The sequence below is a fragment of the Muscardinus avellanarius genome (genome assembly GCF_963383645.1).
Source record: "Muscardinus avellanarius genome assembly, chromosome: 5".
Taxonomy (NCBI): Eukaryota; Metazoa; Chordata; class Mammalia; order Rodentia; family Gliridae; genus Muscardinus; species Muscardinus avellanarius.
The window spans coordinates 140,011,734-140,037,052 of NC_137790.1; the positions used below are offsets into that span (position 1 = coordinate 140,011,734).

A 25,319-nucleotide genomic window follows, 5' to 3' on the forward strand; every position below is an offset into this window, starting at 1 on the left:
TCGAGAGTGTAAATCACAACTCTGGTCCCAGCTGCGCACGCCCAAGCTGCTCCCAACCACGAGAGCATGAACCACATTCACAGCTCTCCCTGCCCCTTCCGCTGGGCATCCCCACAAAGGCTAATATATTCCACGTGGCTGTGCTCAGCCTCTGTGGTTGGGGCAGGAACAGGGAATGTGTGGACCACAGAAAGGAACCAGCGGGGTCCGAGCTGCCTGAATGAAGCCAGGCGAGCCTCCCCGGACAGTGTCCATGGGACTTCGGGCACACGGGTTCTTGCCTTGGTGATGAGGTGAGGGTACTTCAGACAGGCGAGCTGCAGGACTGACTCCTTGATCCCCTTTACATTCAAGGACTCTTGGGGAGCGGGCTCCTTCTCAACAAAGTGCAGTAAATTCTCTACCTCCTTCCGGGTGAAGTTCAGCATGGGATTCAGGTCGTCCACCACCCGATCTAGAAGGGAGAGGACATGCAGAAAGTCTACGCGTGGCAGAGAGGATCAAAACAACTAGGTCGGCAGAGAAGGAAGGAGGCTGTGAGGGGCGTAAGTGTCCCAGGCAGGGGAGGGTCCACAGCTGACACCAAGGCCAGGTGCGAGGGCCTGCGCAGTGGAAAGGTCCGAGGAGCAAAGCTACACAAGCAGCGTGCCTCCTACTGCTAAGCCACCTTTGACCAGTTTAAGCAATGTCTAAGCTGGAATGAGATGGGAGGAACTGCCGGCTTCCTCAGACTCAACGCCTGCCTGCGTCCCCACCCTCTGACCGCCATCCCCATTCTGATTCTACAGGGATGGCAGCCTCTACAATCGCGCCTCCAGAGCAGCCTGGAAGACGGCCCACCTGACATGCCCTGCTTGGAAATCTGGCGGTCATAAATCTTCTTTTCAAGAGTATAATCAGCCACCAGGCGGTAGATGTGACAGGGCTTTTTCTGGCCGTAGCGGTACACCCGACACACTGCCTGAGCGTCATGGCAAGGGTTCCAGGAAGCATCAAACACCACCACTCGGTTGGCACCGATCAGATTCACACCCAAGCATCCGGCCCTTTAAAATACAAGTCAACAATCATGAAGCCTTCAGTCTTAAAGATAGTTTTCAAATCAGCTTTGCCTCTGCGACTCCTACCCCAGTATCACTCTCTCTGATATGGTCAAGGATTTTGCTATGCTAGTCATGAGCAGTAATGTTCCTCAGGTTCTCAAAAGTATTCCCTGAAATATACATGGCAGTGCCTACAATTCACCCCGTCTGCTGCAAGTCAGGCCCCATATCTTGGCCCCAGAGCAATGTCCTTTGGAGAGGGGGCTTCTGCACATAGATGTTCCCAACACTTTTACTCTAGCAGCTAAGGGGACATCGGCTCCACTCTGCTGGGGGTGTTCTGATGGTGGAAGCGGCACCTCCTGTGAGGCCCTTGGCATGAGGCAGGCAACGCCAACAGCCTTGGGCAGCTCCAAGCGCTTTTCATGTGCTAAAGCACTTGTATGGTCTAAGCCTCAGAATACTCCTGAGGGACAGGCTAATTATGAAAACTGACAATGAAGGTCTCAAAACACTTTAGGGCAAGCTATGATGCCTGTCCTTCTAACACGTCGTCCTTCTGGGGTCTCCTCTCTGACCTCAAAAACAAGTTGCACACCTGAGAAGATCTGCCAGATTTGGCTGAGCCTCTGGGGCACCTGCCCAGGTGGCCCAATGCTTGAACGCACCCTCTGACCCTCTCCGGCTGCACTCACCTTGTGGAGAGCAGGAACAGCCAGGTGGCGAGATTGCTGGGATCATTGAACTGGTTAATGAGCCGCTCCCTCTCAAAGGCAGGGGTGCTGCCATCTAGCCCTAGGGAGAAGGGAACACAAGAGGCGGGCAGATGAGGGCAGGGCACTCAGCAAGATCACCATACACATGTGGTTTGGGGGTTAGTTTTTCTGTTTGTTTTAGTACAGAGGATTGAACCCAGAAGCATTCTACCTCCAAACTATACTCCCAACCCAATTTTATTTCTTATTTGGAAACAGGGTCTCGCTAGGTTGCTGAGGACCTCACTAAGTTGGGGAGGCTGGCTTTGAACCTGTGATCCTCCTGTCTCGCCTCTCATGAACTGGGATTACAAGTGAGTGCCTGGCTGAACAGATGTGTTTTCAAAACAAAGGCAGAAACAGCACAGTACTCAGATCCCACTCCTTTGATGTACCATGGTCTGCAGTAAGGCCTGGACATCTGCCCTCATTAAAGTGCTTTCTCCAAATAGAGATTAAAATAAATAAAATAGAGCCAGGCATGGTGGTGCACACTTGTAAATCCCCGCGCTTGGGAGGCGGAGACAGGAGGATCGCACAGGTTTGAAGCCAGCCTCAGCTACTTAGTGAGGCTCTCAGAAACAGTGAGACCCTGTTTCCAAATAAAATATAAAATAGGGCTGGGAGTATATACCGGAAGTTAAAAGCCTCTGGGTTCCACCCCCAGTACCTAAATAAATAAATAAAATAAAAAAGGGCTGGGGAAGTAACTCAGCAGTAGAGCCCCCATGGGTTAGAGGCAGTACCCCCTGAAAAGAGCCCCTCGAAGACACTAATGGGAGAGATGAAGCTCATGGCCCTCGCTGCATGCGAGTTGCCTGAGATTACAGGCTCGAGGGCAGCCTCAAACCTCCTGCTCCTTGGCTAGTCACAGACATTTCTATGCACTCAGTGGAGAGTAGAGTCCAAGAGAAAGAAAGCAAAGGAAAGGAAGCCCTTAAGCAGATCTTGCCAAGCCCAGGAACAAAGCAGCCACAAACTCACGGAAGTAGCTGACATTCCGAACCCACTTCTGTGCTGCCTGGCCCTCGGCGCCGGGCAGACAGGGCACTTCTCTTTTCCCTAGGAACTCTTCGATGAGAGCCAAGGTGGAAAGGCTCTGGCTGGAAAAGAAAACGTGGCTGAGATGGCTCCCAAAACAAGTTCTCAGGGCCACACTCACATGCAACTCTGACAGAGGGAGCTCCCACCATCGCTTCCCACAGTGGTGGCCCCACTAAGAACCAAGAGCATTCTCCCTAGCTCGGGACCCAGGCAGAGTCGTCCACATGACCACCACCACACTGAAAAAAACGTGTCTTCACTCCTTACATCCTCCATTCAAAGTCTCTGGGGTTTAGCTCAATACTCAAAGAGCACTCGGCTTTACCAACCAATACTGCCTGAATATATATTAAATCTGACTAGGGACCAAAGGAAAGCTTGGGGTCTTAGTAGGGAGACAGAATCATGTGGCTTTCTTCCAAAACATTAGACAGCACCAGCAGTCTCCTCCAGAATGATTCCTAACAACAGGAAGATACCTAACCTGGCTCTCCCAGGTCAGGATCACTGCTGCCCTCCCGGTCTGTCATGCATGAAGCCTTCCCCTGCCCTCAAGCCAGGATTCTGCCGCTTGGCTTCCAATGGGGCAGAAAGGAGACTCAATCTACTTCCTGTCTTTTTTCTTGGGGAGTCAGGCCTTGATGGGATCCAAAGCCCTCCCAGACTAAGGATACGACCCTGGAACAGGTCACATCACCTCCTTGGCCTTATATAAGGACCTTAAAAAGGGGCTGGGGAAGAATAGAAACAGATTAGACCAGGGATCAGCAAAGGTTTTCTACAAAGAACCAAATAACAAATATTTTAAGTTTGGTAGACTACATATACTTTCTGCTTCATATCCTTCTGCTTTTGTTGTTTTACAACCCTTTAAAAACATTTTTAGCCCTCAAGCTAAACAAAAATAGGCCACAGGCAAGATACAGTCTGGGCTACTGTTTGAAGGATTAGACTGTGATCTCCAATGTTAGCCTAGGGGTCTAAATTGTTCTCTGTGGAGAAATTGCATTACAGGGGGAGAACTCCAAGAAAGAGAGAAAAAAGGCAGGAAGGTCCTCACAGTGCATGGAGAGGAAGGGGCCGCTGAGGGCGAGCTGCCTCTCTGCAGGGCTGCATGGATCCTCTTCCTACCTGAACACAAGGATCTTGTCCCCGAGCTTCACACTTTCCTCAATCAGGTGGAAAAGCAGTACCATCTTGGGAGAGTTTTCCAAGACTCCAGTCTGGTAATTAGTCAGAAGGTCCTTGGCCTGCAGGAGAGAAATGAGGCAGATTGGAGCAGGTCCAAGACCAGATGACTAGGAGTAAAATCCTGTCCCTGCAAACCAATGGCCTCTGGACACCCTCCCAGCTCCCGGCACCCTCTCCCAGCAGGAGCTGAGCTCAGGGATCTGTGCCACTTACCCATTCGTACGTGACGATGTTATTGCCTCGCTCCTGGAAAGGGTTGAAGCCAACGCCCTGTAGGAACTTGCTGTTGGTCGCCTCTCCCATGGAGGAAGCCAAGGTGCTATCTTCCCCCTTAACTTTTGTTCCCTGTGACGGACAGCGGGCACTGGCCCCTGCTGAGCCAAGCTCTTCCACATCTAAATCCTGCTCATTGGCCAGGTTCTCCTTTTGAAGGGCTTCATAAAGTACATCAGGGTGATTCCAGATCTGAGGTCAAAGAAAAAGGAGAGGGGTACAGACAGAGAACACTCCCAGGTGTCCCAACACTCAAAGAGAGTCTGGAAATACACACCTCCCAAAGCATTCACTACCGCACCAAAAATTAGTGTACCTCCAGCCCCTTCACAAGAGCTGCCCGCCTGCTTCCACTGCCAGCTCTGCTGACATGACGTGTGAGTGGGAAAGTTCACACCAGGGACACCACCAGTGTGTTGGTATTTGACCAAAAACCCCGGGTCAAAGGCCTTAGGTCTTACTCAAGTAAGAGGGCTTTGGCTTCATTGTGTGACTACAGTCAGCTACCGATGAAATGAAACAGACCTCTCCATATGGAAAAAGTATAACTGATGTGTAGATGACTAATTCTATCTTATTTCAGGGACCATTCTGAGCAAGAACTCAGAATGGATTCTTAGGAGAGAACAAGGAAGGACGAGAAAGACACACTGGCCCCGCAGCACTGTCACACACCACTTCTGCTTTAGTTTCCTGGCTCTGGGCTGAAAGTGTGGCTCCAAGAATAAATAAATAACTGTAAAACCACACCTGTTCCCAAACAAACATCTTCAGCTGACTTATTCAAGTAATGGTCAATGAGGATAATCCTAAAGGCCTGCTGAGAGTAGAGCTACAGATAGACCCAAAGAAAGAGTTTCCTCATTAACAGAATGAGGGATCTCATCTGATTAAAAACAGACCAGATGAGAAGCAGCCCTAAAAATGTACCTAAGCTATGTATTTCTTAAAGCTCGATTACACTAGCAGTCCAAAGCGCCATGCTACAACATTCCTCCCTTACCCCTTTTCCCAAGTGAAAAAACTCAATGAGAAAGCATGTGCTCTGCCAAGTTTAGCACAGTAAGCCCTGCAACTCAGCCACTTACTGTGGGGAGCGCCGGCTAGTGCGCTCCATCCAGGACACTGCGCGGCGCCCCATGAGCAGTGTGGCACACAAACAGCACGTGTCTCCGTGGAGACCCAAGGGCGCTCCAGTGCAGTGAACTGAGAGGGGCCCTCTCATCTTTATTCTCGGATCAAGGACTCCAGCAGGAGGAACTACGGGGAAAACGTGCATGCTCAGTTCCTGCCCTAGTCTTCCTTTAGGCCCCAGCGTACCTTGCAGCACACACAGAAGGCCTTGAGAGGGTTCAGGCCCAGCCAGCCGCTGCTCCCGCAGTCCCGGAAGCGGTCCATGAACTGTGTGTAGAGGTCCCGCTGGATCTTGGAGAGCCGCACCAGAATCACATTCTCCTCCTTGGCAGGGAGGTGAATCTTCAGCACAGTGTGGCCTCTCCTACAGAGGCACAGAGACGGAAGTGGCAGGGAGTGCGGGAGGCGCCACTGCGGGACCACAGGGCCTCCCAAGGATCTCCATGTCCTTGCAACAGTGCAGAGTGGCTCAGGCCACAAGGAGGAGACTCAACGAGGAGCAAGCACTACAGTGAGGGAGCAGATAGCCTGCCCCTGGTCATGGCTGCCTGCGGGCCGGGGCCGGAGGAGCTGCAGGTTATCATCCCAGTCCATGGCTGCCTCTCTCAGCTCTTTGGACAAACCTAAGCTACCTCTGCTGCGATGCTGCAGCTGGTAAGGGCACACCTAGTAACACCACCACTTCACCCAGTCGGCAGAGCGCTTGGCCTCTTGGCAGGGAAAGGTGGCTCGAGCAGCTCTGAAGGTGACTTCTGAGGGAAGAGACTCCACACCGAGCTTTCGGCAGCCTGAGACAGGAGGGCCAGCATCTGCCGCCGGTCACACAGGCAAGCTCCGCCAGGAAGGGCCCCTTGGCAGCCCACTGCCCTCAGAGTGGGCCTGCGCAGGCTCACCTCTGCACAAAACCCTCCAGGAGGCTGTGCAGGACGTGGCTGCGGTAGCGCATGAGGCGGACGTCTTGAGGCGTGCTGTCGGTACACTGCCCGTTCAGGATGGGGCGCTCAAACATGTTGCTGAACTCCTGCCTGGTGCCGAGGAAGTCGGGGCGGACAAAGTCTACCATGCACCAGTACTCGATGAGGTTGTTCTGCAGGGGGTACCCAGTCAGCACCACCCTGCGGCGAGAGCGTATGTTCTTCAGAGCCTGTGAGGTGCTGGCCTGGCAGTTTTTGATGCGGTGCCCCTCGTCACAGATCACCACATCAGGACCAGGGCGGCACAAGGCTTTCTCAAACTCTAGGGAGGGAAGAGGATCCGGAGTCAGAGGGTGAGAGGGCCTGCTCTTAGTAATATGAGAAGTAGGGGAGCCCTGGAGGAGACAGGAGACATGAAGGAAGCAGGAAAGCAAGAGTCAGCCCCGCCGGGAAGGGAGCCGCCAGCCACGCTCCCGCCGGCTCCTGCAGCAAGCCCTGCCCCGAGCTGCTCCTTCCTCACTTTCCTCGCCCCTCAAGGCTTGGAGTAAAGATGACTTTCAGTTGTGGGCTTTGTACCAATGGGGCGGCAGAGGAGGTGCATCGAGCAGCAAGCTAGACAGGAACACTTGCAGGCAGAACTGGGGGCGGTGCAACGTGGCGGTGGCGAGTGGCAGAGGCCCCGCAGAGGGCGGGCTCGGAGCAGCTAGCTAGAGCACAGGGTGTCCCTGCAGGTTTTATTTTTCTTTTTTGGTTGTACTGGGGTTCCTCCGGGCTACACTCCCAGACCTATTTTTTATATTTTTATTTGGAAACAGGGAACCTGCATGATCCTCCTGTCTCCACCTCCCAAGCGCGGGGATTACAAGAGTGCGCCACCACGCCCGGCTCCCTGCAGGTTTATGATCTTTATTTTTTTTCAAGAGTCTTACTGAGTGCCAAGGGCTTCACTAAGTAGCTCAGGCTGTCTGCAAACCACAATCCTCCCATTTCAGCTGGGATTACTAGCATGTACCACCATACCTGGCTCTAAGTAGACTGCTTTGTTTTTTGTTTGTTTTTTTGTTTGTTTGTTTGTTTGTTTTGGTGGTACTGGGGTTCCTGGAAGCCCTTCTACCTCCGGCGTACACTCCCAGACCTATTTTATATTGTTATTTGGAAACAGGGTCTCTTATGCCAGAGAGGCTGGCTTTGAACCTGCGCGATTCTCCTGTCTCTGCCTTCCAAGCACGGAGATTATAAGTGTGCGCCACCACGCCTTGCAGTAGAATGGTTTTTAATAAAAGCAACTGGGATAAATTCTTACTCATAAATTCACAAAGAACATTACTAGTCTTTTTTTTTTTTTCTTTTGCAGTACTGAGGATGAAATCCAGGGGCATTCTACATCTGAGGTTACACCCCCAGTTCTATTTTTTATTTTGAAAGGGGTCTCACTGAGTTGTACCTTTGCCTCACTCTGTGAACTGCGATCCTACTGTCTCAGCCTCCCAAATGCTGGGATTACAAGCATGTACCACCACACTTGGCACTCTTCTGTCTTTACATGTGTGATTTAAAACCCTTTATAATGCCGGGTGTGGTGGCGCACACTTGTAATCCCAGCACTTGGGAGGCTGAAACAGGAGGATCACACAGGTTCGAAGCCAGCCTCAGCTACTTAGTGAGGCTCTCAACAACTTAGACCCTGTTTCCTTATAAAATAGGGCTGGGAGTATAGCCTGGAGGTAGAAAGCCCCTGGGTTCCACCCCTAGTATCACCAAAAAATTAAAAAATTAAAAACTTTATAAGCTGGGTATAGTGGCACATGCCTGTAAGTCCCACATACTCGGGAAGCTGAGGGAGGAGGATCATTAAGTTTGAGGCCAGCCTGGGCAACTTAGAGAGACACTGTCTCAAATAAAATAAAAAGGGCTGGAGGTATAGTTCAGTGGTGTAGCACTCGTGCCTGAAGCCCCTGAGTTCAATCCCAGTGCCAAAAATTTTTAAAAAGCACTTTATATTTTCTTAATGCTGTCTCAGAATATCTCTAGGAAAAGGTAAAGAACAGCCACTCTCCCAACCGTTCTGTGAGAGAAGGGTCGATGGGCAGGGGGTCTCCCAAGCCGGGCGAGGCCTGCAGGAAAAGCGGCACCTCCGGGAGCCACTGGAGGCTGTCCTGCCCACCGTGGGCGCCAGGGTCTCTGGCGCCCGCCAAAGACTCACATCAGTAATTCACTTCATAGCGCGTGGGCACTATTAGCAGGTGCTAAAGCCCCTCAAGAGTGTCTCTGGGACAGACTGCCCACCTCTCCGGAGCTCCTGCTGCCGATCTTCCTCATCCAGATCAATGATGACCGGGTGAGGGCGCTTCTTGGTTTTCTTGGGTCTACCTGTGGCAAAGGATTTCTTCAGAGTGAGGAGTCTGTACATTTCGTACCCCATCAGCAGCACCCCACCCTCTGACACCCAATCAGCCATCACTTTAGCACGAGTTGCCATCGTCCTGCAAGAGTGAACAGGAAAAAGTATGTGAGACGCGAATGGCACCAATAAACTGGGGTTGTTTTCTAAAAAGGCGGACAGAGAAAATATTATTGCTTCTGGAGCTCCTCAGGATTTCTCATAATCAAAGCTGTGTTTCTGAGCATTTAGAACTCCTTACTGCCAAAGATACAGTGGTAGCAAGCCCAGGACTCGGCAGCTCCAAGAGCTTTCCTTGCACCCAAGACACTCACTGCACTAAGGATCAACTGGGCCACTGTGATGGTTAAAAAGCAAGAAACAAGCCGGGCGTGGTGACGCACGCTTGTAATCCCAGCATTCAGGAGAATGAGACAGGAGGATCGCAGTTTGCGGCCAGCCTCAGCTACGTAGCGAGGCCCTCTGCAACTCAGTGAGACCTTGTTTCAAAATAAAGAATAAGCCAGGCATGGTGGTGCATGCTTGTAATCCCCACGCTTGGGAGGCAGAGACAGGAGGATCGCACAGGTTCGAAGCCAGCCTCGTTAGCTTAAGAGACCGTTTCCAAATAAAAAAGTATATAGCCGGGCATGGTGGCGCACGCTTGTAATCCCCGTGCTTGGGAGGCGGAGACAGGAGGATCGCGCTGCAGGTTCGAAGCCAGCGCGCTGGCTTAAGAGACCCTGTTTCCAAAACTAAAAAAAAGTATAGCATAGATCAGGAGGATGGCGAAGTTTCGAAGCCAGCCCCACTCGCTTAAGAGACCCTGTTTCCAAATAAAAAATATAAAATAGGTCTGGGAGTGTAGCCTGGAGGGAGAAGGGTTCCATCCCCAGTACCACCAAAAACAAACAAACAAACAAATAAAATAAAGAATAATAATTTTTAAAAAAATAGGGCAGGGGGTGTACCTCAGAGGTTAAATGCTCCTGGGTTCCATCCCCAAACCCGCAAAAAAAAAAAAAAAAAAAAGAAAAAAGAAAAAAGGCAAGAAACACAGCAATTCAATGGCAGAAGTCAAGAGAAAATACCCCCCCAGGATTGATACTCAAGACCACAGTCCAGCATTTGAGGGAGCACTCCAAATTATTCCTATGATGAACACAAGGTCACAGAAGGAAGGTGACACTGTTTCACCTGTCCAGGTTCCAGTGAATGAAGAATCAAGAAAGGGCAGCAAAGGAGCAAGGCCAAAGAGACCGGGGGAGCTCGGCACCGTCCCCCCGCTCAGGACAGAGCCCTCATGGGCCTCACCAGCCACACGCGGGCCGACAGTGTGGACCCCGGGCAGCAGGCAGGGCGAGCGCCGGTCACTTGCGTTGCCCACCTCCACATGTGTGGCCTCTGTGGGAGACATTGCCCCTTCCACCACCCGCCGGAAGAGACAGGGCCGTGCGAGGGCTGCCTGCACCAAGAACAGCTCTATATCTTTGGAAATCAGATCGACTTTACAGAACAGAATTATAAACAATTTTATTTAAATCTAGAACAAAATAGGTGTTGTGCCCTTCCAAGTTTCAGAAGTTGTACCAGTGAAGGCCAAGTACAGACCAGTGCTTAAAATAGAATGGTGACCAGTTGTCTAAGAAAAAGAGAAATGTAAAAAGCCCAACGATGGAAAATTCTGCTCTAGCATGTTGAATTTTATTATACACTTAGAAAAATGTGACCGTGCCACAGGTTTTTCATGATATACCAGCACCCTAAGCAGAGCACCAGAAACTTCCAAGCCACATACCCCTGGCTTCACTGAACGGCCAGGGGGAGTTGAGCAGCAAGAGTAAAGCTGGGCACTCCAAGAAACCAGAAGGAACGTGGCAGGACGGGCCACCTCGGAGCCACCGCGCTGCCGGCAGGCCCGGGAGAGAGGCGCCACCTACTTGTGCTCATCGTTCAAGATGTGGACTTTGAAGAAGCGGGGCTGCACCTCCTCAGGCTCGCTGTCAGCGGGAAGAGCTTCCGGAGCCGGGAGCCACATGTTGAACTCCGCCAGCCAGTTCTGAAGAGTGTTGACCTACCCGAGAGCCAAACCAGAAGGTCAAGGCACAAGCGGAGCGCTGAGTTCACCGCGCTTTTCAGCACCAGGTGGTCACGGTGCCCACGTGGAGCCCCCCAGCCTACCGGCACGATGGCGAGAACAGTCTTGGCTGGCGTGTGACGGAAGAGGACGTCGATGAAGGAGATCACTTGCAGGGTCTTCCCCAGACCCATGCTGTGGGCCAGGATGCAGCCGAAGCCGCTGCTGGTCTTGAACCTCTCCAGGGACTCCACTAGGTTATCGTACAGGAACCGGATCCCCCCAATCTGACAGGGACAAACAGATAAATGCTGGGGGTGGGAGGGACTGGCTAATAAGTAATAAGAAGTGTTACAACAAAACTTGCTGTGGACGGCTACAGAAGCTTCTCTACACCCTGTCTGGTCTACTGGCAGGCGGGCGAGCATGGAGAAAACAGGAAAAGTGTTCACCCTTCAGGCAGCCCGGCCACGAGGAGCCCTGCTGCTGGTGCTCTGAGCGGGAGCCGCTCCAGCCGCACAGAGCTTTCAGACACGGGTCCTGGTTCCAGGCTTTGGGTCAATACCAACGATTCCACTCCCAACTCTCAGAAAGTCCCTTGGCGTCTGCCTCTCGACTCTCTTCTGGAGCCGTGCCTTCCTAAGCAAAGCACTGCTCTCCTGAGACCTCTCCTCTCAGGCTCCTCCTGGAGGGAGGCACAGGACAGATGGGCCATGAGCCCAGGGACTTCTACGTGACAGGCAAAGCTTGTCTCTTCTCTTTCCCCACTCTTCACATCCACCACAGGTCTCCCGAAATGCCAAGCGCTAGGAAGATCAGGCCTTGCCAACAGCTACTCCCAGGATTGAAAAAGTACGTCCCAGGTGTGACGCTAATAACCACCTGCAGCCACCATCCCACCAGGGGACGACGTCAAAGGAGAACAGGGTGAAGCGCTGCGCTACCTGATGAGGTTTCACAGCCCGCGCCAGCTGTGGGGCCAGGAAGACATTCTCCTCATCGGGGGGGTGGTTCAGGTTGACGAGGACGCGGCCGAGAGAGTCGTGCTGGTTTAAGGCATCGTTCACGTGGGTGCCGCCCTTCTCCTCCTCCTCGTCCTCCTCGCTGACAGACTCACTGCTGTCCACAATGTGCAGAGTGTCTTCCTCTCCGGAGCTCAGCTCGATCACCTCTGCGTCCGCAGGAAACAGAACAAAAGCCAGAGAGCAGAGGTCACTGACCCTGGTTGTCAGAGCAGAAGAGCTCAGACGCCAAGTTGGAACTTGTCACCACTTACAGAAATTTGGACTTTTTCCCCCTCTTCCAACTCCTTATCAAGTTTAGATAAGGAGAGAATGTACATCTACTATGGTGGCTCAGGGCAATCAGTCAAAGCTAAGCCCCAAAGCCAGCGAGGAAGGGCAGCGGCCGGGGTGCGGCTGGCCGGGGAAGGGCCAGGCGGGCCTCACCGTCTCGACTGCTCTCCTCGTCCTCACTGCCACTGCTGCTGTCCAAGCAGATCACCTCCTGCGCCAAGACCCGAGGAGGCAGCTGCGGCCCCTCACTTGCTCTTAGGACGATTTCTTCTAGGGAAGAAAGAGGGAAGGCAATATCAAAACCACACTCAGCTCAAATCCATTTCCCCAAATCACCTGCCACCCTCATCCTTGCTGCTGTCCTGGGTGTCCCCTAGTAAGAGAAGCAGACTGTCTCAAAACCTCAGCCCTTCCAAATGCCCTTCTACTGGTTCCTACTTCCTCACATCCACCCACCACTAGAAAATGTCCTAATTTTTATGTTAAGATCCAAAATTAGCTGGGCATGATGGTACATGCCTGCAGTCCTACGACTTGTAAGGCTGAGACAGGAGGATCACATCAGGTAAATGGCCTCAGCTACTTGGGCCCTCCGCAACTTAGTGAGACCCTATTTCAAAACAAAGAGTAAAACCTAGGGTGTAGCTCGGTGGTAGAATACTCCTGGTTCAATCTCCAGTACTATAAAAAAAAAAAAAAATCAATGTAAGGAATGTGTTTCTATTCATCCTCACTCATGTGTGTGAGTGTGTATGTGTGTGTGTGTACTAGGAACTGAACCAAGGGGCATCTACCTCTAAGCTAAACCACCAGGCCTTTTTTTTTGTTTGTTTTCAAAGAGGTCTTGCTATGTTGCCAGGGCTGTCCTTAAACCTGTGATCCCCTATCTCAGCCTCCCAAGTATTAGGATTACAGGTGTGTGTTCCCATGCCCAGCCCATCTCCACTTTCTTTCTTTTTTCTTTTTTCTTTTTTTTTTTTTGGTGGTACTGGGGTTCCTGGAAGCCCTTCTACCTCCGGCTACACTCCCAGACTTATTTTATACTTTTATACTTTTTTATGTGGAAGCAGGGTCTCTTAAGCCGGCACGACTGGCTTTGGACCTGTGCTATCCTCCTGTCTCTGCCTCCCAAGCGCGGGGATTACAAGCGTGCCCACCATGCCCGGCTCCATCTCTACTTTCAAAGCGAGATTCTTCAGGTTGTGTGCTCACTAGAGGCTTGATGACTGTAAGCTTCCTGAGAGGCCGCACTCCTGCTCCAGGTCTGCCTCTGACCACTATGGGGACAAGCACTGGCAGACAGGGCCTTTCACGAGGGCCATCCCCGGGCTGCTTACCAGGGAGAAACTCCAGGGGAACAGTGGGGATGGGGGCTGCATAATCCTTCCTCTGCTGCTCCAGCCGCTTCCTTCTTTCCAATTCCTCCTGCTGTGCTGCTTTGGTAACAGGCTCCAATTGATCCTCTCGGAGTAGCTTTCTAAACATTTAAAAAGAGAACACATTTGGTTTACTTACCACATGGCCGATGCAATGGCAAGTTAAAAAGGAAAACGATCACTGCTGAGCTCACGGACCGACAGGGGAGGAGAAAAGGCCACTTCAGCCCTGCCAAGCCTATGCAACAGGCAGGGATAAAAAGCAAGCGGGGAGGGCACGTGGTGGGGAGGGCACGTGGTGTCATGCCGGCACTCAAGAGGCTGAGACCCGACAGCCTCCACTCCTTAGCGAGGCCCTTCACAACTCAGTGAGACCCTGTCTCAAAAATAAAAAGACTAAAAACTATGTCTGATGGTGTGGCTCGGAGGTACAATCCCCTGGGTTCCATCTCCAGTACTGCAAAAATAAATAAATAAATAAATAAATAAATAAATAGCAAGCGAGGGAAGCCAGGTGTGGTGGCACATACTGAAACAGTTCTCAGCTACTTAATGAGACCTTATTTCAAAAAAAAAAAAAAAAAATAGGGCTGAAGATATATCTCAGAATCTCAGAGACAGAATGCCCCAGGTTCCTGGGTTGCATGTCCAGTACCACAAAAAAAAAAAAAAAAGCAAGCTGGGCAGGGGACAAGCTCAGGCAGCATTAGGCCAACACACTCCCATATTATTTAATTTCTTGACAGATGGCCCTGCTGACGTGTCTCTGCACATAAGAGATTGAGAATAAAAGAGAGTAATATAAGTCACAAAGCTGAAAATTAGTATTAGAAAATAAAGTTGTGCCAGGTGTGGTAGCTCATGCCTATATTCCTAGTACTTGGAAGGCTGAGACAGGAGGATCACAAGTTCAAGTCTGGTCTCAGCACCTTAGCAAAACCCTGTTTCAAATTTTTAAAAAAGGGGATGGCAGAGGTTGGAGTTGTGGTTTTGGGGTACAGCTCAGAGTAAAGTGATACTAGGTTCAATCCCCAGTAACCAAAACAATAATAAATAACAACAATAATAATAAAGTTATAGAAAAGTAGGACTCCAGGGTTTTACATCCTTGTTCTCAAGCTTAAGAGTGATACTTTGAAGTTGTCATTATGCTTAAACAAAAAGTGGGGCAGGAGAAAATTACATTGCCTTTGCTGCTCCTTTCTCTCTCTTTGTGTGTATGTGTGTGTAGCACCAGAAACTGAATCCAGTGGTGTTCTACCTCCCCAGCTACAACCCCAGCCCTTTGTATTTTTTTTTTTTTTTTAATTTTGAAACAGGATCTTGCTCAATTGCTGAGGCTGGACTCCGACTTGCAATCCTCCTGTCTCTGCCTCCCAAGTACTGGGATTGCAGGCGCACGTCTCAGCATCAGGCTTATTTCCTTGGGCAGAAGGCCGGATGGCTGGGATTTAGAGAGCTGGGAAGTTGAGTGTTGGCTCATGTCTGGGGTGAAGGGAGGAGTCTCCTTCCAGACCAGATAGCCCCACCATCTGCTGCCTCCTCAGCAGTGGCCATGGCCCCCACGGCCTCCGCATCCTCTAACAGCCCGGCCCATGGTCCTCGGGGCATCTTTGCTATTAATTGGGAAACATGGCTGGGTACATTTTTCCTTCATTGCTTTTACCGGTACTAGGGATTGAAACCGGGAGCCTTCTACCTCTGAGCTACACCCACAGCTCTATTTTATTTTTTATTCTGAAACAGGGTCTTGCTAAATTGCTTAGGTTGGCCTTGAGCCTGTGATCCTCCTGTCTCTGCCTCACAAGTATTAGGATTATAGGCATGCGCACCATGCCTGGCACTGTGTGTGGGGGGCAGGGTACTGGGGGTGGAGCCCAGGGGCTTCTCTACCTCCGAGCTATCCTCCCAGACCTATTTTATACTTTATTTGGAAACAGGGTCTAAGTTGCTGAGAGCCTCACTAAGTAGCTGCGGCTGCTTCAAACCTGTGAGATCCTCCTGTCTCAGCCTCCCAAGCACTGGGGTTACACGCGTGCCCACCACACCCGGCACTTTTCTCCTTTAGAGAAGACTCTCCTCCCAAACCAGGCGTGCTACTGCTAACCTTGCAACAAAACAAACGCCTCCGCTCCCTGCCCTCTCCCCGCGCCCCAGCACGCTCACCGTATGTTTCTCCTCATGTGAGAGGGCTTCTGAGCTCTCTTCTTTTTGGGGTCCTCGGAGGCAAGCGTCTTGCCTTGGTGGTGCCTAAGCTGCTCTGAAGGCTCAGACTGAGATGAGGTAGTTGAAGTGCACCGCGGCGGCCGCTGCCCATCTTCCCCCAACTGGGCATGCTCAGTGCCACACATGCCTTCCAGGGATGGGTCTGAAAGAGCAGAGGGAACAGTGGCTTTAGTGGGAACAAGCTCAGCAGCATGGCAGCTGGTGACCACGTGACTCCCCCTTCCAAGTGTGATGGCGTCTGTTAAGTAAGGATAGTGCTGTCCACCTCAGAGCTGCTGTGAGGATAGTGTGTGCCCAGAGCAGGCCTCCAGCCCTGACGCACCCAGCTGCCGTGGCAGCGCTGCAGGGGGCTCTGCAGCCTCAGCACTGCGGAAGCGCACACGCTGAGCTGAGACATGAACACAGCTTCCACTCGCTGAGCGGCTCCCAGCGCTCCTTCACCTGCCGGCCAACGGGAAGAGCTTCCAGGGTGGCCCTGCACAGCCGGCCAATCCCGACAGAGATTACAAGAGGGCAGGCGCTGGCCCAGATGCTTCAGGGGTATTTGTAAGACTCCTTATATTTATAGAAGTTTGTTTTCTTCTGGTGCAAATGGGTAGTGTATAAACACAGACACAATATAGCAAATTGTACTAAATATCACAGGAGAGGCAGAGGAACAGACCTAAAGAACGTAAGAGGTTTTTCGGCAGATTCTTCGGTGAACCACGCCTGCGCCAGGTTGCAGGAACATGGAAGAAGACTCTGTGCAAGGATCACATAGGAATGGCATAAGAGGTGAACCTCAAGTGAAACTAGACTGCAAGTGAGCCTCGAGATGCTCTAGGCAACACCACCCAGCTCTCGGGGATGAAGGGCCCAGCTTGCCTCAGCCTCCCCACACATGCGGTTCAGGTCCATCTTGTCTGCCATGGCTCTGGCCATTTATTAGATTCAAATAACATTTGGCACTGGTCATGTGCTTTGAAGACTGTCCTTTTGCGTGGGCTTCTCTGATGTTTTCTCACCCACAGGACAGACACCCCATAGTCACTTGGTTAAAGCGGTGTCTGCCAAGTTTCTCCACTATACAATTATTATCTTTTTTTTTCTGTGTTTTAGTCATGGGAAGCCAATCATTAGGCTCAGTCCACATTCAAGGAAAGAATTTCCTTGAAAAAAAGAAGTGTCAAAGAATTTCGGGATATATGCTAAAATCACACACACAAAAAAAAATTTTTTTTAATTTTTTTGACTAGAGAAACTTTGAGGCTATGTAAATATCCTTTCTTAAAAAGTTTTACTTAGCCGGGTGTGGTGGCGCACACTTGTAATCCTCGGGCTTGGGAAGCGGAGACAGGAGGATCAGGCAGGTTTGAAGCCAGCCGCGCTGGCCTACGAGACCCTGTTTCTAAATAAAAAAGTATAAAAATAGGTCTGGGAGTGTAGCCTGGAGGTAGAAGGGTATCCAGGAACCCCAGTACCACAAAAAAAAAAAAAAAAAAAAAAGTTTTACTTGGCCGGGCGTAGTAGCCCCTGCTAGTAATCCCAGCATTCAGGAGGCTGAGATCAGAGGATCGAGGTTCATGGACAACCTCAGCTATTTAGTGAGGCCCTCTGCAACTTGGTGAGACCATTTCAAAAATAAAGAATAAAAGCCAGGCATGGTGGCGCACGCTTATAATCCCAGTACTTGGGAAGCTGAGACAGGAGGATCGCACAGGTTCAAAGCTGGCCTCAGCTACTTAGTGAGGCTCTCAGCAACTCAGTGAGACCCTATTTCCAAATAATGTATAAAATAAGGTCTGGAAATATAGCCCAGAGGTAAAAAAAAAAAAAAGCCCCTGGATTCCATCCTCAGTACCACACACACACACACCTACACACAAACAAAAAAAGGAATAAAAAATAGGGCTGGGGTTGTAGCTCAGAGGTAGAATGTCCCTGGGTTCTATGGTTCTATCCCCAGTACAAAAAAAAAGTTTTACCTGCTAGCTGGGCATGGTCCCAGTACTTGGGAGGCTGAAACAGGAGGGCCTTAGGTCTCAGGTTTGAAGACAGCCTCAGCTATTTAGTAAGGCCTTGTGCAACTTAGTAAGACTTTGTTTCAAACTAAAGAATATCAACTGGGCATGATGGTGCATGCTTGTAAAACCAGAATTTGGGAGGCTGAGACAGGAGGATTTCAGTTTGTGGACAACGTTAGCTATTTAGTGAGGCCCTTTGCAACTCAGCGAGACCCTGTTTCAAAATAAAGAATGAAAATAGGGTTGGAGGTATAGCTCAGAGATAGAATGGCCCTGGGTTCCATCCCCAGTACTGCAAAAAAAAAAAAAAAAAAAGAAAGAAAGAAAGAAAGAAAGAAAGAAAGAAAGAAAGAAAGAAAGGCGGGCTGGGGAGTAGCTCAAAGGTAGAATGCCCTTGGATGTGATTAGTGTAGTTCTGTGTGCATGTGTGTGCGTACTAGGGATAGACCCAAGGCCTGGCACACACTAGGCAAGCCTTCTACCACTAAGCTGCATCCCCTAGCCCGTACTGTGGTATTGCAATGGTAGTTTTCTCTCTCCTTCTATATTTATTACCTGGAATTCTTCTGTCAGGGAGATCTGTCCCATTTAGCTACTTAGCCTTCTTTTTGTGCATCAGTACCAAGTACCCATGAGGCAAACACTCCTGTGGAGGCTTTGCTAGATAGGGCAGGGCTGCAGCCGGCACTGATGAGCAAGGGCCACGCGCTCAGCGGCCACTCCTGAGCTGCGAGCCTCCCAGAGCTCTGTCCCTGCCCTCCTTCCTTGGCACAGGAAGCCTCCTCCCCTCCATGACCACCGGGTCCCCGACGGCCCCTTCACACTGATGCCAGATTCTAGAGCCACATGGGTGGGAACCAGTGCTTCCTAGGGAGTAACAGACAGGGCTTGGGATGGGCAGCTCTGCCCGAGACCTTCTGTTGATCAATAATAATAGCAAAAGCCGGGCGTGGTGGGCACGCTCGTCATCCCCGCGCTGGGGAGGCGGAGACAGGAGGATCGCGCAGGTTCGAAGCTAGCCGCACTAGCGTAAGAGACCCTGTTTCAAAAATATAAAATAGGTCTGGGAGTGTATCCCGGAGGTAGAAGGGCTTCCAGGAACCCCAGTACCACCAAAAAAAATAATAATAATAATAATAGCAACTGCGGTGATGGTTCTATGAGACCCTAGATAAAGAGCTAGAACATGTCTGGCACAGAGTCAGTGCATTGACTGAGCGCCATGGCCGTGGGACGCATGAGGTCGAGTCTGAGTTTTCCATGTCACCGCCCAAAATATGCGAAACGGAAGCTGAGAAGTTAAAAAGACTCGCCTATAGGTATATAGGAAACAAGCAGAAAACAAACAGACAATTCCAAGTATGAGCTTTGCAGCCAGGCAGCCCAGCTTTGAATCATGACTCTGCTACCCACTGTGTCTATACTCATGGACCCAGCTTCTGAACCCGCTCTCACATCTCTAAAGTAGGCATGTCTGGGGCTGGGAATGTAACTCAGCGGTAGAGCACTTGCTTAGCACTGCAAAATCCTCCGCTCAGACCTCAGCGCTGCAAAAAATAAAACACAATAGGGATGTCAACTGCTCTCTCATAAAAGATATTGTAATTCAAATCCTATTCTGCCTAAGCTGATGGAACTCCATATCCCAAACACACTGTTCAGTCGAGACGCCCACAAAGCTCTGGGGTTGTGGTCATCAATACTGGGTGGCAATATTTATGTGTGGAGAGAACTCACCCTCAATCGTGCATCCTAATCAAAGATCAGAAATAAGAAAGCAGACGCTGGGTGTGGTGGTGCACGCTTGTAATCCCGCGCTTGGGAGGCTGAGACAGGAGGATCGCACAGGTTCAAAGCCTGCCTCAGTTGGCTTAAGAGACCCTGTTTCCAAATAAAATAGGTCTGGGAGCATAGCTGGGAGGTAGAAGGCCCCTGGGCTCCATCCCCAGCACCACCACCAAAAAAAAAAAAAAAAAAAGAAGAAGAAGAAAGCAAAGGCAGAAGCAGATATGACATGTTCAAACTGCATTTTGTTGTCACAAAATGACTCTCTTAAACACATGTATGCACCTCCCACGTACGGTTATAGGCCACTTTAGTTATTTGGTTTGGGTTTTTGGTACTGGGGACTCTACCTCTGAACTACAATCCCAGCCTTTTTTTTTTCTTCCAGTTTTTGCTTTGAAACGGTCCCTCTAGGTTGCTTGAGTCTTGCTGAGGTGCTGAAGCCGCAACCGCCCTACTATTCTCAACCTCCCGGGCACTGGGAACACACGTGTGCCTCCCACCAGCCCACACGGTCAGCTAAAGCCTTGCCACACGAGACTGACTGCCACAGGCTGGCCACTGGCTCCTCCGGCCCTCTGCTTTCAACTTAGCCTAACACACGTGTGTGCGTGCGTGTCCCCAGCGCTGTGATCCATGGGACACAAACACAACATGACAAGTGCTGACAGCAGCACTGCGGAAGGCCGCCTCGCCATCCTGCCGTGGGGCCGGGTGCGGGCATGCCCTTGGGCACCCTGAGGCCTGGAGCTGCCTAGCCGCACAGAAGCTAGCTAAGTAGGGCTCTGCTAGCACAGGACGGTCTGGCACAGCCGAAGGCTGGGCCTCAGGGTAGAATGGCTGGGGAAGGCATGCAGCTCAACAGTGGCTAGAACACGAGCCAGCAGCGGGGGCCTTCCAGCCATAGTGGCTTCATTCAGCTCTTTCCAGGGCAGACTTGGGGTCCAAGCTCCTCCGCACACTGGTACGAAGCCATCCTCATGCTGGGAGACTGCTCCAAGACCTCTTCTCCCAAGCACTGTACTTCCCCAGTCCCAGGGTTCGTGCGTGGAGGGGAGGCTACCGTGGTCACTGTGGAGGTGAGGGGATGGCTGGGTGCACACCCTTTCACAAGGGAACGCGGGGCGATTCACACCCCCACAGCAACATAGCAGTGCCTGCAGGGCCCGCACTCTGACAGCCCACCGAACCCTTCGGTGGGCAGTGTTGGCTTTTGGATGAGTAAGAGGAATGGCCAAGGAATGCAGGAACGCATCGGACTAGGACTGCTCACGATGGGTACAGCAACGCCCCGAAATAAGCCAGAGGCTAAAAGCCGCACTCCTTCACTGTCACCGCTGGACCCACAGCGGGCCTCTCACAAAGGCCTCCCTGAGAGCTGAGCCCAGGAGCAAGGAGCATTGAAAATGTGTGAGGGCCGGGCGTGGTGGGCACACCTGTAATCCCAGTGCTTGAGAGGAGGGTCACAGGTTCACGGCCAGCCTCAGCAACTTGGGCCCTCTACAACTTAGTGAGACCCTATTTCCAAATAAAAGATAAAATAGGGCTGGGATAAAGCTCAGAAGTAGATGCCCCTGAGTTCAGTCCCCAGTACTACAGCACCATGAGAAAGAGAGAGAAGAAAAAGAGAGGGAGAGAGAAAACTCATCAGGTGTGGTGGAGCATGCTTGGCTGAGACCCAAGAACTAAGAGAAGTTTCAAAACTGACTGGAGATGCAGCTTAGCAGCAAAGCACTTGCCTGGCATCCTAGATTTGATCCCCAGCACCAAAATAAATTTAATGATAATAAATAATAGCAAATACATACATACATATATACAGCAAGCAAACAAGCCAGCCAACCAGAAGCAATGGAACACATCTAAAATCACAGTTCTTGGGAGGCCGAGGCAAAAGGATCCCAGGTTTGAGGCCAGTGCACAAAAATTTAATGAGATTGTGTTTCAAGTTAAAAATTAAAAAACGGGGGGGGGGGGGTTGGTTTAATCCCCAGTACCACCAAAAAAGAAAAAAACATTTTTTAAGGACTCTTCAAAGGAAACTCCAAGTCTGATGAGCTGCCTTCCAAATCCACTACACTCTTCAGTCTTCTCTGATTTCTTTCTTTCTTTTTGTGGTACTAGGGATGGAACCCAGGGGCATTCTACCTCTGAGCTACACCCCAGCCCTATATTTTTAATCTTTTTATGTTTGAAACAGGGCCTCTCTAAGTAGTGAGGCTGCCCGCGAACCACGATCCTCCGGTCTCCACCTTGGGAATGCTGGGATTACAAGCATGCGCACCATGCCCCGCCCCCTGATTTCTAGCTGAAACACTACAGGAAAAAAGCTTAGCAATTCTGTGTTCCTTTAAAAGAACTCCTTCCTCCAAGAGAGGAGGTTGACACCCCAACCTCTCCAAAGTTCTAAACACTAACATCCCTCCTAACTTGTAGCCCGAAAGTCTTCCCTCAGAAAAGGGGAACCCATCAAATTCTCCCTCCTAGACGAACAGCTGGGGGGCAGCAGACTCCAGAAGGGGTGCCCTTTGTAAAAGACCACTTCCGCCAACACTGCAGCTAGGCCCACAGCCAAGCACACTGGGGCTGGGCCGGCACACTGCAACTTAGTGCTTTGCTGGTCCCTCTGGCCTGGCTCTGCTAATGACCTTTGATGTGCTCCTGGCCTTGCGTTTTGTTTCTGTTTCACAAGCAAACTTGTTGAGCAACCACTGGAGGTACAGTTGGAGGCAAGATTAGAGAGCAGGCAGGGCAGAACCAGCATGTAGAGGGCAGATCTTGAAGGTCGGGACGAGGGGCTAGAATCAAGAGGTGGGCGGGAGGGACTCGCTGTCAACTGCTGAGCTCCCTGCTCTGGTTTCTCCTCCCAGAGCGGCTGTTCCTGAGAGGAGAAAGAACAGAACCTACTGGCCTTGCAGCATCACTGACAGATTCACAACATGCACTCCAAGTTATGAGGGCTGGCTGTGAATCCTATGTGGCCTGAGGCAATGTAGTGAGCGCAATAGCATTTTTATTCATTTATTTATTTATGTTGCAGGTCTGGGCGTAGAACCCAGGGGCATTCGACCTCCAAGCTACACCCCCAGCCCTATTTTTATTCTTTATTTTGAAACAAGGTCTCACTAAGTTGTGGAGGGCCTCACTAAGTAACTGAGGCTGTGCACGAACCGCGATCCTGTCTCAGCCTCCCAATTACTGGGATTACAAGCGTGCGCCACCACACCCAGCAATAGCATTTTTAAAATGATCGACACAGCCAGACACGGTGGCGCACGCCTGCAACCCCAGTGCTCGGAAGGCTGACAGGAGTATGGCAGGTTCCAGGCCAGCCTCAGCAACTTAGTGAGACCCTGTCTTGAAATAAAAAATAAAAGCTGAGCTTGGTGGCACACACTTGTAATGATAGTACCCAGAAGGCTGAGAAAGGAGGATCACAAGTTCACCACCAGCCTCAGCTACTATGAGTTCCTCTGCAATTTAGTGAGTCCCTGTTGTTTTGTTTGTGGTACTGGGTGGAACCCAGGGCTTTCTACCTCCAGGCTACACCCCCAGACCTATTTTATACTTTATTTGTTAACAGGGTCCAACTAAGTTGCTGAGAGCCTCACTAATTAGCTGCAGCTGGCTTCGAACCTGTGCCATCTTTCTATCTCAGCGCTGGAATTATAAGCGTGCACCACCACGCCCAGCTGAGAGCGTTTTAAAATAAACATAAAAAACAGTGCTGGAGATATGACTTAGAGGTAGAATGCCCCTAGGTTCAACCCCTAGTACCACATACACACACAAAAAAGGGTCTGGGGATGCAGCTCAAAGGTAGAGTACCCCTGAATTCAACCCCCAGTACTAAAATTTAAAAAAGATCAAGATATATAATTCTCATGCACATTAAGACTTAGATCAGACATGATATCCCCTTTTCCCTATACTGGGGATACAGGCCTAAACCAGCTCTTTTCCACCAGCATTCTTGGAATGAACCCTTAGCTTCTGGGCTCAACATCCTTCGCTTACTAAAAAGCTTTTTCGTGGGATGTGGTGGCACACACTTGTAATCCCAGTACTTGGGAGGCTGAGACAGAAGAATCACAGGTTCGCAGCCAACCTCAGCAACTTGGTGAGCTCGTTTCAAAATAAAAAAATATATATGGCTGGAGGTCTAGTTCAGAGGTAGAATGCTAACTGAGTCCAATCTCCAGTACCATAAAAAAAAAAAAGGGTTGTTGTCAGGTAAATCAATGTTTTACAAGTGCTTCCTTGCTGCTTCATGATGCTTATTATAAAGTTTCTGGGATTTACATAATATTTTAAACCACACCTTTAATCGGAGCCTGCCGAGGGGTCAGGCCAGTGCCAGGGCCAGCGTGGCCGGGATCTGAGCCTGCTGTGAGACAAGGCCGGTGCTGGGGCCTCCAAGGCTGGGATCAGAGCCTGCTGAGGGGTTAGGCCGGTGCCAGGGCCAGCGGCCGGCATCAGAGCCTTCCGTGAGGCAAGGCCGCTATTGAGGCCTCCGAGGCCGGGATCGGAGCCTGCTGAGGGGTTAGGCCGGTGCTGGAGCTAGCGAGGCTGGCCTCGGAGCTTGCCGTGAGACAAGGCCGGTGCTGGGGCCTCTGAGGCCGGGATCAGAGCCAGCTGAGGGGTTAGGCCAGTGTTGGGGCCAGCGAGACCAGAATCGGGGCCTCCCATGAGGCAAGGCCGCTGCTTGAGCCAGCGAGGTCTGGATCAGTCCACCGGGTAGCCAGGCCACTACTACTGGGGCCGTCAAGAGTGGGATCGGTATTTTCAACGCGGCATGCACAGAGAAATATCGCAGAAATTTTTTTTTTTTTTTTTTTTTTTTTTTTTTTTGCGGGTCTGGGGATGGAACTCAGGGGCATTCTACCTCCGAGCTACACCCCCTGCCCTATTTTTTTTTTATTCTTTATTTTGAAACCAGGTCTCACTGAGTTGCAGAGGGCCTCACTACGTAGCTGAGGCTGTCCGCGAACTGCGATCCTCCGGTCTCAGCCTCCCGAATGCTGGGATTACAAGCGTGCACCACCACGCCCGGCTCATCGCAGAAAATTAAAACCAGATGCTTCCCCTAATCAGCAATAACTAGGAGGAAAGGGGCAACAGGAAGTGGTCGAGCTATAGAAAGGGCCCTATAGTGAAGCAATTAAGGTGACTAATAGAGGGTATGGAATAGGGGAGGATGGAGCCTCTTTAAAAAGCAGGAGGTACATAAACATATGTATCAAAGTTAATTGCCAAACAAGCATGGGATCGAGGAAGGGGGAGGGAATGAGATGGGGACTGGATGAGGCTAATTGGATGATATGTGCTTGTATGTCCTCTCAAGTCTTGTATTCCAATGTGATGTATGATTACAATGCATCAATAAAAATAAATTTAAAAAAACACACAAAAAACCCCCATACCTTTAATAAACTATTGTGTGTGTGTGTGTGTGTGTGTGTGTGTGTGTGTGCATGTGCGTGTGATACCAAGGAGGGAAATGAATCCAGGGGCTTTCTTCAGCTCTTTAAAAAAAAAAAAAAAAAAAATATATATATATATATATATATATATATATATATATATATATATATTTAGTCTTGCTAAATTATAATGTTTTGGCCTCCAACCTATATACCTCCTATCTCAGCCTCCCAAGAACTGGGATTACAGGCATGCGCCACCTCACCCAGTTTAGTATTATTTCAAAAATTCTATAATTAAATTCCCCCTAAGCACCGGTGAATGCCTGTTAATCCCAGTACTTGGGAAACTGAAACAGAAGAATTGGGAATTGGAGGTTCGCAGCCAGCCTCAGCT

The 25,319-nt window shown here is 50.5% G+C and overlaps 1 protein-coding gene across 3 annotated transcripts in view; it reads right to left on the minus strand.

The window, feature by feature from the left end:
* The window catches only part of RAD54L2 (RAD54 like 2), a gene marked incomplete at both ends in the record, with an annotated part of 44,105 nt that overhangs the window by 9,422 nt on the left and 9,364 nt on the right, over positions 1–25,319 (minus strand). The window contains 15 exons of one of the 3 annotated variants that reach the window (XM_080696416.1): positions 282–454; positions 841–1,046; positions 1,739–1,838; positions 2,783–2,901; positions 3,974–4,092; positions 4,247–4,498; positions 5,627–5,804; positions 6,334–6,676; positions 8,641–8,837; positions 10,675–10,793; positions 10,916–11,098; positions 11,756–11,982; positions 12,260–12,376; positions 13,444–13,583; positions 15,649–15,850. In XM_080696416.1, coding sequence (XP_080552542.1) covers positions 282–454; positions 841–1,046; positions 1,739–1,838; positions 2,783–2,901; positions 3,974–4,092; positions 4,247–4,498; positions 5,627–5,804; positions 6,334–6,676; positions 8,641–8,837; positions 10,675–10,793; positions 10,916–11,098; positions 11,756–11,982; positions 12,260–12,376; positions 13,444–13,583; positions 15,649–15,850 — 2,675 coding nt within the window. Of the gene's footprint in view, positions 1–281; positions 455–840; positions 1,047–1,738; positions 1,839–2,782; positions 2,902–3,973; positions 4,093–4,246; positions 4,499–5,626; positions 5,805–6,333; positions 6,677–8,640; positions 8,838–10,674; positions 10,809–10,915; positions 11,099–11,755; positions 11,983–12,259; positions 12,377–13,443; positions 13,584–15,648; positions 15,851–25,319 lie in introns of all 3 variants that reach the window. The other 2 variants (XM_080696415.1, XM_080696414.1) reach the window with 2 other exon arrangements.